Source organism: Pempheris klunzingeri, chromosome 17 (genome assembly GCF_042242105.1).
Source record: "Pempheris klunzingeri isolate RE-2024b chromosome 17, fPemKlu1.hap1, whole genome shotgun sequence".
Taxonomy (NCBI): Eukaryota; Metazoa; Chordata; class Actinopteri; order Acropomatiformes; family Pempheridae; genus Pempheris; species Pempheris klunzingeri.
In genome coordinates, this window is record NC_092028.1 from 19,389,746 (window position 1) to 19,404,363 (window position 14,618).

Sequence of the window (14,618 nt, forward strand, 5' to 3'; positions counted from 1 at the left end):
GGAGTCATACTTTCTTACCAGGAAATTGATACGAACCATCTTAAATTTTGCCGCAATTTTGACTTTCCTCTTGTCTCTTGTCTCTTATGTAAAGACAGATTTCCATGCATACACCCAAGATGGATTAAAACTACGTGGGAGAGTGGGAATCCATTAACCTGTTATGAATATCAAGCCTTGTGTTTGATATGCGATATATCACTGTAGGGGAAAAATTGCTTAAGCATATTAGAACATCCTGCTGTTTACAATCTAATTATATCAAATATCAAGTAGAAAAGCAAACACAAGACTGCTGTTGCCAAAATCAACAGTTTAAAATGACCCATTACCAGACAAGTAAGCATAAAACTAGGAGAGTGAGTGACAAAGTAGGTTCACGGCAGGTGAGACATCTGAAGAGTGGAATTAACTATTTTGATAAGGCATGTCTGGTCTGACAGACTGTTGTGCAAACCAATCAAATAAAAGCAGCAGAAATTACACAAGTTCCCTTCATTTCCACACCTCATCGGCAGTAAAGTTCGTTAAAACTTGGCTAAGGTGCATGAACAGTATTTTCTGGATTAAACCTGACCTGCAGCCTTTGTCGTGTATTACACTGTCGTGTTTTATGTTGCATTTGTGAGAATGCATCTATTCCTGTGCTCATGAACCCTCCTCTTCATTTAGGCCTATTAGCTCTAAATCCCAAGTGTCATTAGCAGACCACTTGGCCCAGTGAAGCATGTATCACAGTATTTAAGACTTTCCTATTATCCTGTTGTCTATGAATTACTTGAGAGACCTTTTAGACAGAAGAACAGGATGGCATAAAAGCATTAGCTAAAATTATTACTCAGTGGCTTTGTTTGAACTAATGGAAGTGTTTTAACTGTGCCTGTAATTCTGTGTAGATGACAGGAAAGATGAGGACACCATCTTTACTTGTGGCTTCATTTTCTACCTCTTCTACACCATCACTCCTCCACCAGAAGATCAACTCCTCTGAACAGCCTGGCCTCTGGGCGAACAGCAGCACCTGGTCACCTGTCAAATCCTCAGGTTTAGGGATGTCCTGCTTCACTATGACATTCGGCACCATCTCCAACCTCACGGCTTTAGGCATATTGGCCCGCGCCCACCTCCATCGCCAATCCAAAGCACCATTTCTGCTACTAACGGTGGCTTTGCTTTTGGCTGACCTGGGAGGTCATGTGATCCCGGGCGCCTTTGCTTTGTATCTGCACATGAACAAGAGCATGAATAAAATGCAGGCTGTGAAGCCCACCAAGGAATTCTGCCAGATCTTTGGGGCGAGTATGGTGTTTTTTGGTTTATGCCCTTTGCTGTTGGGTTGTGCCATGGCAGTGGAGCGCTGTGTGGCGATCACACAGCCCTTTTTCCATGCTGCTGTGATCACATTGGCTCATGTGTGGCGAGTTGTGTTATTTCTGTCCACTCTTGCACTTGTACTTGCAGTTCTGCCTTTATTTGCTGTGGGGACTTACACTACTCAGCCTCCCGGGACATGGTGTTTCTTGCCTATCCATGATCCACAGTCCGCAGCTGACACCAATCTGGCTCTGGCCTTCTCGTGTCTGGGCCTCACTGCGCTCGCTCTTTCCCTTCTGTGCAACATCCTGAGTGGTCTGGCGTTGCTGCAGGCCAGAGTGAAGTCCCATAATACAAAATCAGCAGCTCGCTGTACTCGTCATGCATCATCCGCATCGTCTTCCTCCTTGTTTTGTTCGTTGGATGTGGAGATGATGGCACAACTGGCAGCGATCACTGTGGTTTCCTGTGTGTGCTGGAGCCCCTTTCTAGTGAGTGGTATCCTCTTCTTGTTGTCAGGTGTTGTTAAGAATATTGCAGATGATGCAGTAACATCCTCATGAGTGGTTCTGTGTCTCTCCTTATAGGTCCACATTCTTCTAATGCAGTTCAACCAAAGATCCAGAGCCTCAAACCACGAGGCTGACACGAGGTTCATTCTTCTGAGTTTACGTTTGGCCTCCTGGAACCAGATCTTGGACCCTTGGGTTTACATCTTATTGAGGAGGGCAGTGCTTTTCAGAGTTTGCTGTGCTTTCTACACACAAACACCCACAGCGGCAGCGAACAGCTCCAGTGTGGACACAGGCAGGCGGGCCCTCGATCTGCAATGAGCAATGTTGCTCCTGGACTTTTTCCTTTGTGGACTGAAATAAATTAATTCTTTCATGTGTGTAGTGGAAAAGGGAAGCTTTGCTGTGTTGTTTTCAACAGGGCTTGGTCAGATTCATATACGGCAAGCAGACAGTGTGCAGAGCAGCAGTGTCAATAAGGGATGGAAACACACTTTGACAACATTTCACAACATATAGTTAGTAGTCTGTGCCGGTGCTACTATCAATAGCAGCCACCTGCAAATCTGGTGGCTGGACAAAGGGGCGGGGCTAATATCGACCAATAGAAATTGAGAAAAGCTTGACAAGTGCCGAGTTTAACAAATGGCTGCGCTGCTGGAGAAGGCTCACACCCGGGGTGGGCGGTGCTTCTTTAGCAGTGACTCTATTCAATATGGAGTACAGAAAATAGCCTGATTCACTCCACATCTCACCGCTCTCATTCCCAATTCGCTCACTTTTTGTTGCATGTCGGGCACAAATGGTGAAAGCTGCCCCGTAGATACCAGCTCACAGGACTCGCTCACGTACGTTTGACTTCCTCCAGCACGTCATTTGAATGCAAACTGTCTACTAGCCTACTTAACAACCGCGCCGACGAGCAGCGAGCTGTAAAAACTATTGTAGCACTTAGAAAGTGCTGGTGTCCTTAAAAGCGCCACATTGGGACATTGTTACATCTTGTCGACGCTCTCAGCATCCGGAGGAAGGTTTGAATAGTCGGCAGTTTCCGCAAAAAGTAACTAGAAGTATCAAGTTGAGCCGACCGGCGGGGTTATCGGGTGAAAGGTGACATCGCCTCAGTGTGTTGACTCGTAGGTGAGTTATTTGCTCTACATGCGTGTAGTTCTGCACAATTCATGTTTAAGCCGACGATGGTTCCTCATGTGACCTGTGGTCATGTCTGTTGAAGTGCACTGCTGACATGTGAGCAGATTGAGGTGTGATAACTTTATCCTGCTCAGAGCTTTTATAGAATTAATTTAATTTTAAAACAAAACAAAACAAAACAAAAACCTAGATCCTGTAGTCCAGACTTGTGTCCACCAGACTGTAGGCTACTGCAGCAGTTCAGCTTCCTGAGTGAACACCATGCAGACCATGTAGCTCTGGCCGGTTGTGTCCCAATAGCACCATCTTTCCCCTTTTTCTTCATGACAAGGATGCACAATGCAGCGAGTGTCTCAGCCTCTCTGGGGTCCATGGGACTGTTGCGTCTCTTCGGGGTGTCCTGGTCCTGGAGCCTGGCAGCAGGCATCGGAGTGTATCTGGGCACAAGAACCTGGAAGTACTTCTACATTGCAGCACGCACTGCCAAGAGAGACCTCAAGTAAGTTAAACATGTCCAAATGTAATTGTGATCATGCTTGTGGGTCTGCATCTTGACTTCCCTCATTTCTCCCTGTCTCCCTGTCTCCCTGTCTCCCTGTCTCTCTCTGACCCTCGCCAGCGGCCTGTATGTGCTGCTGAGAGTGAAGCTGGCTCTGTGGCGCTACATGCGCAGTGGAAGTAACATTCCTTCCATATTCGCTCAGACAGTAAAACGCCACCCAAATAAACCAGCGCTCATCTATGAGGCCACAGGGGAAACGTGGACGTTCACGCAGCTGGACGAGCTGTCTAACGCGGTGGCCCACTGGGCGAGAGGTCAAGGATGGGTCTCGGGGGACGTGGTGGCCCTCTTCATGGAGAGCAGGCCGCTGCAGGTGGCGCTTTGGCTGGGGTTGGCCAAGGTTGGGGTGGAAGCTGCACTCATCAACTTCAACCTCCGCCATGACTCCCTCCTGCACTGTATCGGGGTGTCAGGGTCACGGGCTATTGTGTTTGGAGCTGAGCTTGCTGATGGTAAGAATGTGTCAAGGTACATTCTCAAATGTCACAGGATAATATCTTACCTCTGATTCGGCAGATAATTCAGAAAGGTAGGTGATTACATTTGTAAGCTGTTGTCTGTTTTATAGGTGTTGTGGCTGCAGACATTAAATCCTAGTTAGTTTGACCTTGAACAAAAAGGATTGTTTAATTTAAGTCTCATTGTTACGGCATATATTTAATTTCACTCACAGTAGGTTTGTACTTCATAGCATGTTCTTCCTCAAACTGGAGTCTTTGAAATGACCTGACTGGCATTTCCTATTCCCCACCTCCCTCTTGTTCCTCTTACTGAATGTCAGCCATGTTGGAGGTCAGTTCCTCCTTCAGTCAGTCCATGGCGCACTTCTGTACGGGACAGCTCAGTGCAGAACATGCGGCCAGTCTGGGTGCTCAACCTCTGGATCCAATTTTAGCCACAGCATCAAGACATCCTCCTTCACCCTGTGTTCCCCCCAAAGGCATGAACGGTGAGTACCCTATCTATCACTGAACCCAACTCTGAGTCCATTTAGGAGTTAATGCATATGCTAATGAGTAATTTTCTTTTTTTCCTTATACTGTGTTTAGCTGATAACCTTTTTTTGTGTTTTTACTCTGTTCTAAATTCCCAAAGTGTACGTCCCATAATTCATTTTTCTTACTCTGGAGTCTTGCTTCTGAACTGAAATTGCTTCCCAGTAAGCGTGTGATGATGCGAATACTTGGCTGTGCAGAACTTTGAGTTATGAGTCATTTTGAATTTTGACATTTTGGCAGCTGTTTGAAGTAGTTATGAGTGACTTGCTCAGATGTGTCCTGTCTGAATAACAAATGTGGCAAATCTACCTGAAATGATTGAACATAAGTCAGCATTAAAGGTGTGAGCCTGAGTTTAAAATCTACATAACAAATCTGCATTGATAAGGAAAACCACTGCCGTTCCAGATGGCACACCAGCAGTGACTGAAAGTGAAGACACCTGTATGGATCTTAAACTGACAGTGTGTAAAAATAATGCTCTATTGTGTTCTCCTCTGCAGACCGTCTGTTTTATATTTACACCTCCGGCACCACAGGGCTGCCCAAGGCTGCCATTGTGGTACACAGTCGGTACGTACCTCCCAAAACGCTTCCGTTTTGTTACAGCTTCTGCACAGCTAACGATAGACAGTCTGAGAATCTCTGCTGTGCTCTCACAATAGATACTACCGAATCGCTGCTTTTGGGTATTTTGCCTTTCGAATGCGCTGTGATGACATCATCTATGATTGCCTGCCTCTCTATCACTCAGCAGGTTGGTGATGGTAGCCTCTAGCTCTTTATGAACACAGTTTTCTGCTTCACATTTGCATAACCCAAGCTGTCTTTTCATCGCCAGGCAACATCATGGGAGTCGGTCAGTGTCTGATCCATGGCCTCACTGTGGTAGTGAAGAAGAAATTCTCTGCCAGCCGCTTCTGGGAAGATTGCATTAAGTACAACTGCACTGTAAGAGTTTGTGCTTGGAAAATATCAAGAAGCACCATATTTTATTTAATCAATGATTATAAAACATTAACTTTACCTAAGTAACAAGCTCTGCCACGATAACAAGACTGCTTTCCCATCTTAGGTGGTCCAGTATATCGGGGAAATCTGCCGCTACCTCCTGTCTCAGCCAGTACGGCCATCGGAGAAAGGCCACAAAGTTCGGCTGGCAGTGGGAAACGGTTTGCGCCCCAGTGTGTGGGAAGCCTTCACAGAGCGTTTCGACGTGGCGCAGATTGGAGAGTTCTACGGAGCGACTGAGTGCAACTGTAGCATCGCCAACATGGATGGCAAGGTCAGCAATCACAGTGTTATTTGTGTCCGCGATGATGAAATGTGAATCGGATCAGCATTTAATTAAGAGCTAAGTCTGTCCTGCCAGGTTGGAGCATGTGGATTCAACAGTCGCATTCTCCCCAACGTGTACCCGATCCGTCTGGTGAGGGTGGATGAGGACAGCATGGAGCTGGTTCGCGACAGCCGGGGCCTCTGTATGCCGTGCCGCCCGGGTAACTAATGACAATATTATAATAATGATTTGTAGCTGTGTTGATCTTTTGAAAGCACTCCTTTAGACTCCTCCTTGTCATGCAGGGGAGCCGGGGCTTCTGGTGGGCCGTATCAACCAGCAGGACCCATTACGGCGCTTCGATGGCTACGCTAACCAGGATGCTACAAGGAAGAAGATAGCTCACAATGTCTTTAAGAAAAATGATTCCGCATATATATCAGGTTACCAATCCTTTTTATTTCTCAGTATGTACACTTGTGTTGGTGTTACACTGCATCCTAACAGTCAACCCAGCTGATTTTGAAAATGCACTGCGACTCTTACAAATGTTCACTTCTAAAATTTGAGAATTGAGACCCTGAAAATCAAAGGCTGTGTCAGATTGTCAAGTCTCCTTTGTCAGTGCTCAGTATTGGTAATATGTTGTGGTTGCTTTGCCATGCTTTGACTAGACGTGGAGTTTTTGACCCAAGGTCAGTAATTATTTTGGTTTCCACATATGTCCCAAGGTGACGTGCTGGTGATGGATGACCTGGGTTACATGTACTTCCGTGATCGTGGAGGAGACACGTTCCGCTGGAGAGGAGAAAACGTCTCCACCACCGAGGTCGAGGGCATACTCAGCAGTTTGCTGGGTCAGACCGATGTGGCTGTGTATGGCGTGGCAGTGCCAGGTGATGGTTAACTTTGTATACTAACTGCTTTCTGGATAACAGTGGGACCAGAATCGTTACTTCTCTTTAATGCATATTGCTTTTGACTGTACACGGTCCTTGACAAGCTTGTATCTCCATGTGTCATACCAGGTGTGGAAGGAAAGGCAGGCATGGCTGCCATAGCAGACACTACGGGGAGTTTTGACTGCAACAGTTTCTTGCAGAAAGTCCAGCGAGCTCTTCCTCCTTACGCTCGCCCTGTGTTCCTGAGAATCTCTCCACATGTCGACACCACAGGTAAACTGCCATAATGTCCCTCTTGAGCTCAGAGAAATGCTCCTCGTGGCTGATGATTCAGTAAATCATACTCTATTTTATCTTTCTCCTCATTCCTGTATAGGTACATTTAAAATCCAGAAAACCAGGCTGCAGAGGGAGGGATACGACCCACGTCTCACCACTGATCAGATCTACTTTTTGAACACTAGAGCTGCAAGTTATGAGGCTATAGACGAGGAGCTATACAGCGCTATAGAGGAGGGAAGACTGTCTCTATGACATGGAGGCCATAGCAGGGCAGTCTTGGTGCCTCAGTTAAACAGATGCTGTTGAGAGGGGATAACATATGCATATGCTGGTGCTGGAATCGGTCAGTCTTGGTGCACCACCTGCCTGGATTTTAACCCTTCAGGGAACAGAGTTGAGAGGACTACTTACATAGGCAGAGTATTGTTACAGATGATGTTTTAACACTGTATGAGTAAAAGGACCAGGACATAATGTGAGGGCATTTATTCCCTTTTTAATAACTTCTTTTTAATTATTTAACGAACACCTCAGAAAGCCTTTAAGCATCACCGCACATAGAACGGGTATCCTCCACAACCCATTTGAAGCAGGATACATGTTACAATAATGTCGTTATGACAAAAAAGGGTAGTATGAAGTCAAACTTTGTTACAGGGTATACTGTATTTCCCTTTCTGATATGAATATGCTGCAGGAATAATTCTGTGTTGGTTTAAGCAATACTTTGAGTGTGAAGCTATGGAGTTACTGCTGTGTGTTTGAATGAGGCTGAAAGACCAGAGTTCAACATGCAGTACATGTAGCTACTAGATAAAACACTAACCATAGAGTTTTAATGCAATGGAGAACTAATCTCACTTGTCATTCTGACCCTCTGAACAACAGTGGCGTGGGCTTGCAAATACACAAAAGTTGTTACTGTAAGTGCCTTATATGAAGCTTCAGATCTGTGTTTCAGTTTTTTTTATGCTTGGAGCTCTAAAAAATTGTGGAAATCACACTAGTGATTTTGTGTTATGCAAAGCAGAGTCACACATAGTGACTGTAATTTTATGTAACAAATCTCGTCAGTGTAGTGATATATAGTTGTTAAAGATTGAGATCACCCAGACAAGATTTTTTTTTTTTTTTTGTGTAACTCAAATTAAATATTTTAAAACATGTCTGTGTTTGTGCCATGTCATTCACACAAAGAAAAACAATTGAATGAACAAACCTCAAAAAAGACCTCAAAAAGAACATGCTCTTCAAGCCAAAAAAAAAGAAAGTCTTCTCGGGCTGTTTGCAGCCCTTTGTTTCTTTCATTAACTTTTATTCAAACAATGTTTGGTAACATGTCTCCAATGTGGATTAGTGGTCCATTGACAAGGATATTCTTGCGGGCAGGATTTTCAGTGGATGCTCTTTGCAAGCAGTGCAAAAGTAGGGAAAGGCTCTGGGTGTGATGATATTTGAGAAGGTGTAGAGAGGTGTTCTCTCCCCAGGGTCGTAAAAGGTCACCTTGCCGCGATCCATGTCTAAAACTACTCTTATCACTTCCGGCTTCTTGGTCATGTTCAGCGGCTCCCATGGTGCTGTGCAGGCCTTGTGCTCTCCGTTGCGAAACCTTACAGTCCAGAACCCCTCCGCTGGTGTCAGCACGTGCTTGCCCTTCCTGTTGATGGAGTCGCTGGCCACTCCCACCACCCAGTAAGTGTTGTCCTTCACCTCCACATCCCAGGTATGGCGTCCGGAGGTATAGCCCTCGGCTGCCAGCATCTCAGCACTGATGTCAAAGCGTTCTGGGTTGTCTGGCAGCTTGAAAATCTGGGTAGAGTTCTGCACAACTGTGAGATCCTCTGAGAGGATGAAGCAGCTCGCTGCTGTGTTGGGATCCAGAATCACGGGATCTTGGGAGAAAAAAGGTAGATGTTACAAAAGTCCTTATCAATAAAGATGTGACAAGGTAGCAACTTACTATATTTAACTATACTCTTCATCTTTTCCCACACTTTATATTTCAGAGAGCCCAAATGCTTGGCCACGTCAATCAGAGCACCAGAAATCATTTCTGGATCAAGGGAAGTTCGCCAGGTTCTGAAAAGATACTTCAGCAGTTAGTTGTTGCGAGTTGTGTCTGCAGAGCTGTATTATAAGTGGATCCTAGATGTGGCAATAACACTCACCTCCTTATAGTCTCCTTGTAATTCTGAAAACACAATGTAAGAGAACAGCGTAAACCCAGTGATGCACACATCAGTGTTTCTGGTGAAGATTTGTTATTGTCTGAAGCAACAATCTTACCCACCTTAAGAAATGGGATATCTTGAGATTTCATCTCCTGTTCCACTAATATGATGGTGTTGGCGAGAGATGCGATTTCATTGTTCATATCAGCAATCGTATCGTTAATCATCAGATCCTTCTGATTCTCCTCAACCTTTAAAGCAGACAGCCTGGCAGCCTCCTGCTCTTTCAGGAAACGGTGAAGGGCTTTAAATTCCTCCTTGATCTGTGTTTCAGTGTGTTCAGCTTGGTTCTGGAAAGAGACATGATTGATGGGTAATTGTCCAGCCTCTACACCTTGGTTCTCTGGTACAGTACGTACACAGCAACGTTATCTGGGCCTACTGATGGAACTGACAGTACCTTGACATGTTCTGCCATTTCCTCACAGACCATTTTCCCCTTCTTGTACAGCTGCAACTTCTCTTTCAAAGGCAACAGCGCACTCTTCAGCTCCTCCTACAAAGTCAATGACAGGACATCAATGCTTAAAAACAAGGTCAGACTGGCAGGTGGCCAAGCCGTCAGCACAATGTGGGGCTTTCAGCTGCCACATACTCTTCCATTGCAGTATACCCTCCAAATGCAAAGCTGCACAATACAGCAGCAACAATTGAAAGGGATAAACCTGTGGAGAAGCCTTGGCAACATAAGCAAAATTGAGCTAATGCAACTTCAAGGCTGGGACACAATACGTCGATCAATAAATTCTTTTCACACTGCCCGCTCAAGAGGAGGCAGTGTGCAGGAGTAGAATGAATGTAGCATCATAGAAACCTTGTGGGAGTCAAGTTTCAGCTCTCTCGGGACCCCATTGGCAACAGCAAACCAAAAATATAAATCTATTATTAGAATGTTAATGAACACAGCCAAACACCTTCACCCATAACAGCATATTAGACTCTGAGAAGCACAAAGGTAGTTAGAAATTGAGAAGGAAAACCAATGGAAAGATACACACAAAAAAGAAAAAAATTCAAAATGCTGACTGTAATTTAAGTAAAGAAATTATGAATTGGCTTTGAGATTATTTATAATCTTTCAAAATAACTAGTCAAGCATGTTAGGCAAATTGTCTCATCATCTTAATTCATTTGAACTAACACTAGGTACTAGTCATGAAGACATACATAAAAATCAGCATCCTAAACAATATGACAGTTATTTCAATAGTTGTTTCATTGTTATTCATCCCAGCTGCAGTAGTCAGTAGTAAAACAGTGGAAAGGGATTTCTGGTATTGCAAGATTTCCCAAGTAGCTGATGTTGAAGTTATACGACTCAAACAATGAAAATGAGCGCTCAAATACTAGGTGACTAACTCTGTAACTTGCCTACCTTACAGTCATGAGCACCTTCCCCAATGGGATAGAGCCTGTGCCCAATGTGTGCAGCTGCTTTCCCACACAAACCACAGATTGGCTCCAAGTCCTCCAGACAGAACAGTCTGAGCTTCTCTCCATGCTCCTTACAAGCCTCTGGGTCATTCTTGCTTCTGTCTTCCTTGAATGACTCACAGGACCTCTCCAGCACGGAGCTCACTACTATTTGATCCATGGAGGAACGGCGCCAGCACAGAGGACAACAGCGTGAGTCCCCACTGTCTTGTGTCTCCCAGCTGTCTTTCAGACAGGCTTTACAGAATCTGTGTCTGCACGTGAGCACCACGGGCTGAGTGAAAATGTGTCCACAAATTGGACAGGAAAGGTCATCCTCAAGTTGAGCACGTCTGGTGGCCATTCTTCTTCACAGGGCTTTGATGACCAGGCAGGATCTGAGGCCCCTCCCCTGTCTCTGGAAGGCTACCTCATCTTAACCTCAGAAATAAGTGTTAATACCTAAGCTCCCAAAGGCATATCCCATGTTATGCTGTGCTGCGCCAAGCATGCACACTGTGAGTTCTCAAATAAACAGAATTAAAGGAATTGGATTCATATTTAAAAGACTATGAATGCAGACCAGAGCAAAAAGTAACCTGAATAACCAAAGAACGACGGATGAGAGTGTGGTGATGATGGAATATTTGCTCTCAAGATGGATTTAGGTTGCAGTTATGCTATGATCACCTCTTAGTTATTTCAGAAGTCTGTTGAAACAATCTGTCAGAGTGTAATGAAAGAGCTTACAGAGAAACAATGTCCAAAATAAGACCCAGGCCGAGGATATAAATAGACAGAAGTAACCGATTTGGACTGAAGTTATGTGGGTAAAGAAATAACCTCATGCTGACCATTGGAACACTTTTTCCAGTCAGGTTTAGCTTTGGGGAACAACTTTTTAACAACTGACACGTGGTTATTTTTAAAATATCATAAGGTCAATTCCCATTCTATTGTACTTGTTGCTTAGTCCAAATTTTTAAGGGTAGAAAGAGGATGGTGTGTACACAGTAGCAGGGCCTGCCTCAAAGGTTAATTTGTTAATTTCTAAAGTATTTGACAGTAAGCTGACCTTGTTTGTACTGTAATCCAGTATTTTGTTGTGGGAGGTAGTTCACTAGAATCAAAGCTGTACCAAAATAGGGCAAGAGTGTGTGCACGCAGATCAGTTGTTTATAACACACTGTGTTGCAGCTCTTACATGCCACACATGCTATGTTAGGGTTCACGGTCATCTTTAAACCATGCAGGTAGGAGAGTCATTAGAGCGTCTACTGTATCTGGAGCAAGTTAGTTTATAGTTGACGGTTACATTCGTTAGTTACTTCCACAGTGCAGCTCCCTAAAACAGCTAACATATCCCATTAAGGCGTAACTATATCAGTTACAGAATTACTGGAAAGTCCATCGTAGGAATGGCAGGTGAAGAGTCCAATATGGTGCTGCATTCTGCGTAGTATAACTGTGGTGAGTGAAAACGTTTTTATTTTCACTCAGCCACCCCAAGCAACCCCTGACCAAATAAGTGACAGTCTTGAAATGCCAAAGTGAACATTTGATTTGTGTCTGTGCCAGTGCCGGGGCAGCAGTTCAGAGCCATTGATAGCAACACAGTCAACAGTCCCTCACACACTCACACACACATTAGGGTCATGTCAGATTACAAGTGTCTCTGCATGGAGTCATGAGGAAAACAGATATTTCAGTTTCAGTAGTTTCAGTAGTTTCAGTAGTTTTCAGTGATGTAATTTAAAGTTATGGTTGAAAGGCTACTCTGGTTAAAGAAGAATAAAATCAAATTTCCTTATTTTAATTTGCTAAAAATGTTCCAGCTGATAAAATCTTCACATTTTTATCATTTGTTGAACTTCAGTGTAATAAACTGATGAAAGGAATTGGGAAACGACAGATGGACTGCCTCGCTGCGTGGTATCAAGCACAGAAATCACGAGGAGGCCGACAGTCGTTTTACTAGAGGGCAGAGCCTGCAGAGCCCATGTGGACGAGCAGGGAGTCCCAGGGAGATGGTACAGATTCTCTGGGTTTTTCATTTTCAATTTCCAACAATTTGTGTCTTCTTAATGGGTGGGAGTAATCATTTATGACGTTGAAGTATTACCTATAGATTTGGCCAAGCAATACACGAAGCATGTCCTTTGTGTACATATTTTAAGTGTATGCCTGCATGCAGGTATATTTCCAGTATATTTGTAATAAATCCTATTTGTGAAGTGTGTTTTAAAAAGTGCTATACAAATAAAGTGTATTTATTATCAAAGTATTATTATTTCCATTTTTTCCAAACATCTGTGGGGCTACTAATAGAGAGAGTAGAACTGATTTTTATTCAGCTTACCTTACAGTCGTTGAATGCCTCCTTCATGGGATACACCCTGTGATTCATATGCAGGCCCGATCTGTTGCACACAAAACAGACAGGCTCCAGATCAGCCACACAGAGGAGAGACAGTCTCTCTCCATGTGCCTCACACGACTTATGTGGAAGTCCAAGGCTCTCTTTGAAACAGAGAGGACACTCTTTAGTGCCATGTTGAATCCAGAACTGCTCCAAACAAGAGTTGCAAAAGCTATAACCGCAACTGATGCAGCAGAGGACCACTGGAGCCAGGAAGAATTCCCTGCACACAACACAGCGGGACTCGTCCACGGCCTGACAGGAGATGTCAGCCTCCATCTGTGAAATTCAGTGCAGCACTGAGGGCAGTATAACAGGGCAATAAACCTATATTGAGTCTGCATGTACAGCATGTACTATGCGTGTTATCATATCACCCTGCAACATGAGAGAGAGCCGAGACCCAGCTCCTCTAGTTTCACCACAAATAAATGTGCGCAGCAAAGGCAGAATTTCAGCTCAGTTTCAAACCATGCCAATAAAAAACTGGAAAGGAGGCATAAAAATCTAGTTAACATTTTTAACATTAGTCCTGGAAAGACACGTGAGCTATGTAATGAGATCTGTGACACTCTCATTGACCACAAGGCAGGTAATTCTGTAATATTAGTCGTACTTAGATGTTTTAAAACTCCTTTTTATGCCTCTTGGCATTTAGACAGCACATTACATGTCAATTCAATGTACTTTGAAAGACAAAATATAGAAATTTCGGCCTTGGCATGAGAGCAGAGAGCAGGACCACAGTAACTGAAGGCACCCTCACTGGACCTACATCAAGTCTCAGAGCTTACTTTTGTGTTTTTGTTATGCAATCAATTCAAACAGAGAAGGCTACTACTGACACTGCAATCAAATATTATTTTACTGCAAGAAAAATAGATTTGTGATTAAAAATGTATTAATGCAAATCCACTCACATGAAATTCAAAACATTTGGATTTGCTAAGAAAACTTTGGGATTTGAATCACAAATTTATTTTTACTTACAATACAGTAAAATCATTTTTGATCGCAGTGTGGTAAATCTTCCCACACTGCAAACTTATTCTGGCTGACTGCATAATGAAGACACCAAAGTAAACTAACAGCTATAAAGCTTCTGCCTGATGACCTGAGGGGCCTGATCGGGTTACAATCAGTGAGCAAGTCAGAAGTGTCCTGAGGAGCCAAACCATTAAGTGCCTTAGAGACTACTGGCAGGATCTCTAAGTGATTCTGGATTGTACAGAGACAAGGAAGTGTTTTCGGTACAAGAGTAATATGGATCCTATGTCTTTGTCCTCTAATAGGGAAAGTGTAGTTTTCAGTTACAGTCACTTCATTTATTCTTTGGAGCGTCTTATTAAGTCAAAAAGTCTAAAAGTATAAAAAACACAATTGCTTTTAGTTTTTACATATATTTGCATAAGTGTCAGTCCATTTATAATGCTGCTATGTATGTCTATTTTAAGGTTTTAGAAGCTTCGTTTTTACTATTCAATAAAAAAAAAAAATCCCGAGCTGAAGAGGGCAAATCTAGAGGACATCTTAAATGCAATTTGTTACTATTCA

General features: G+C 43.7%; 3 protein-coding genes across 4 annotated transcripts; 2 read left to right on the forward strand and 1 right to left on the reverse strand.

Annotated features, from left to right (window-relative positions):
* Positions 1 to 896: 896 nt before the first annotated feature.
* Positions 897 to 2,147, forward strand: ptger1c (prostaglandin E receptor 1c (subtype EP1)). Its single transcript, XM_070848453.1, has 2 exons — positions 897 to 1,805; positions 1,902 to 2,147. The coding sequence occupies exons 1-2, from the start codon at positions 897 to 899 to the stop codon at positions 2,145 to 2,147; spliced, it is 1,155 nt and encodes a 384-aa protein (XP_070704554.1).
* A 507-nt stretch (positions 2,148 to 2,654) lies between these two features.
* On the forward strand, positions 2,655 to 8,167 carry slc27a1a (solute carrier family 27 member 1a). 2 transcript variants are annotated; one of them, XM_070847482.1, is made up of 13 exons: positions 2,655 to 2,966; positions 3,310 to 3,477; positions 3,598 to 3,992; positions 4,322 to 4,489; positions 5,042 to 5,111; positions 5,204 to 5,295; positions 5,380 to 5,489; positions 5,614 to 5,823; positions 5,911 to 6,037; positions 6,123 to 6,260; positions 6,549 to 6,713; positions 6,846 to 6,992; positions 7,096 to 8,167. In XM_070847482.1, exons 2-13 carry the CDS (start codon positions 3,311 to 3,313, stop codon positions 7,251 to 7,253), a joined length of 1,947 nt encoding a protein of 648 aa, XP_070703583.1. In that variant the 5' UTR covers positions 2,655 to 2,966; position 3,310; the 3' UTR covers positions 7,254 to 8,167. The 2 variants fall into 2 exon arrangements, with proteins under 2 accessions (XP_070703583.1, XP_070703584.1); XM_070847483.1 differs by having other exon boundaries at positions 2,655 to 2,962.
* Positions 7,473 to 11,009, reverse strand: trim35-13 (tripartite motif containing 35-13). The gene is made up of 6 exons (XM_070847484.1): positions 10,608 to 11,009; positions 9,633 to 9,728; positions 9,292 to 9,522; positions 9,170 to 9,192; positions 8,962 to 9,080; positions 7,473 to 8,893 (listed from the first exon to the last, which is right to left on the reverse strand). Exons 1-6 carry the CDS (start codon positions 11,007 to 11,009, stop codon positions 8,355 to 8,357), a joined length of 1,410 nt encoding a protein of 469 aa, XP_070703585.1. The 3' UTR covers positions 7,473 to 8,354.
* Between the last annotated feature and the right edge of the window lie 3,609 nt (positions 11,010 to 14,618).

What these genes read in the sequence shown, in the direction of transcription:
- slc27a1a (XM_070847482.1), top strand. Translation starts at nt 3,311, where the DNA reads ATGCACAATGCAGCGAGTGTCTCAGCCTCTCTGGGGTCCATGGGACTG. An exon ending in ACTGCCAAGAGAGACCTCAA is followed by an intron (nt 3,478 to 3,597) that starts GTAAGTTAAACA and finishes GACCCTCGCCAG; the next exon opens with CGGCCTGTATGTGCTGCTGA. An exon ending in TCGCCAACATGGATGGCAAG is followed by an intron (nt 5,824 to 5,910) that starts GTCAGCAATCAC and finishes CTGTCCTGCCAG; the next exon opens with GTTGGAGCATGTGGATTCAA.
- trim35-13 (XM_070847484.1), bottom strand. Translation starts at nt 11,009, where the DNA reads ATGGCCACCAGACGTGCTCAACTTGAGGATGACCTTTCCTGTCCAATT. An exon ending in AAGATATCCCATTTCTTAAG is followed by an intron (nt 9,193 to 9,291) that starts GTGGGTAAGATT and finishes TTGTGTTTTCAG; the next exon opens with AATTACAAGGAGACTATAAG. An exon ending in TACAAGGAGACTATAAGGAG is followed by an intron (nt 9,081 to 9,169) that starts GTGAGTGTTATT and finishes GTATCTTTTCAG; the next exon opens with AACCTGGCGAACTTCCCTTG.
- ptger1c (XM_070848453.1), top strand. Translation starts at nt 897, where the DNA reads ATGACAGGAAAGATGAGGACACCATCTTTACTTGTGGCTTCATTTTCT. An exon ending in TGTGCTGGAGCCCCTTTCTA is followed by an intron (nt 1,806 to 1,901) that starts GTGAGTGGTATC and finishes CTCTCCTTATAG; the next exon opens with GTCCACATTCTTCTAATGCA.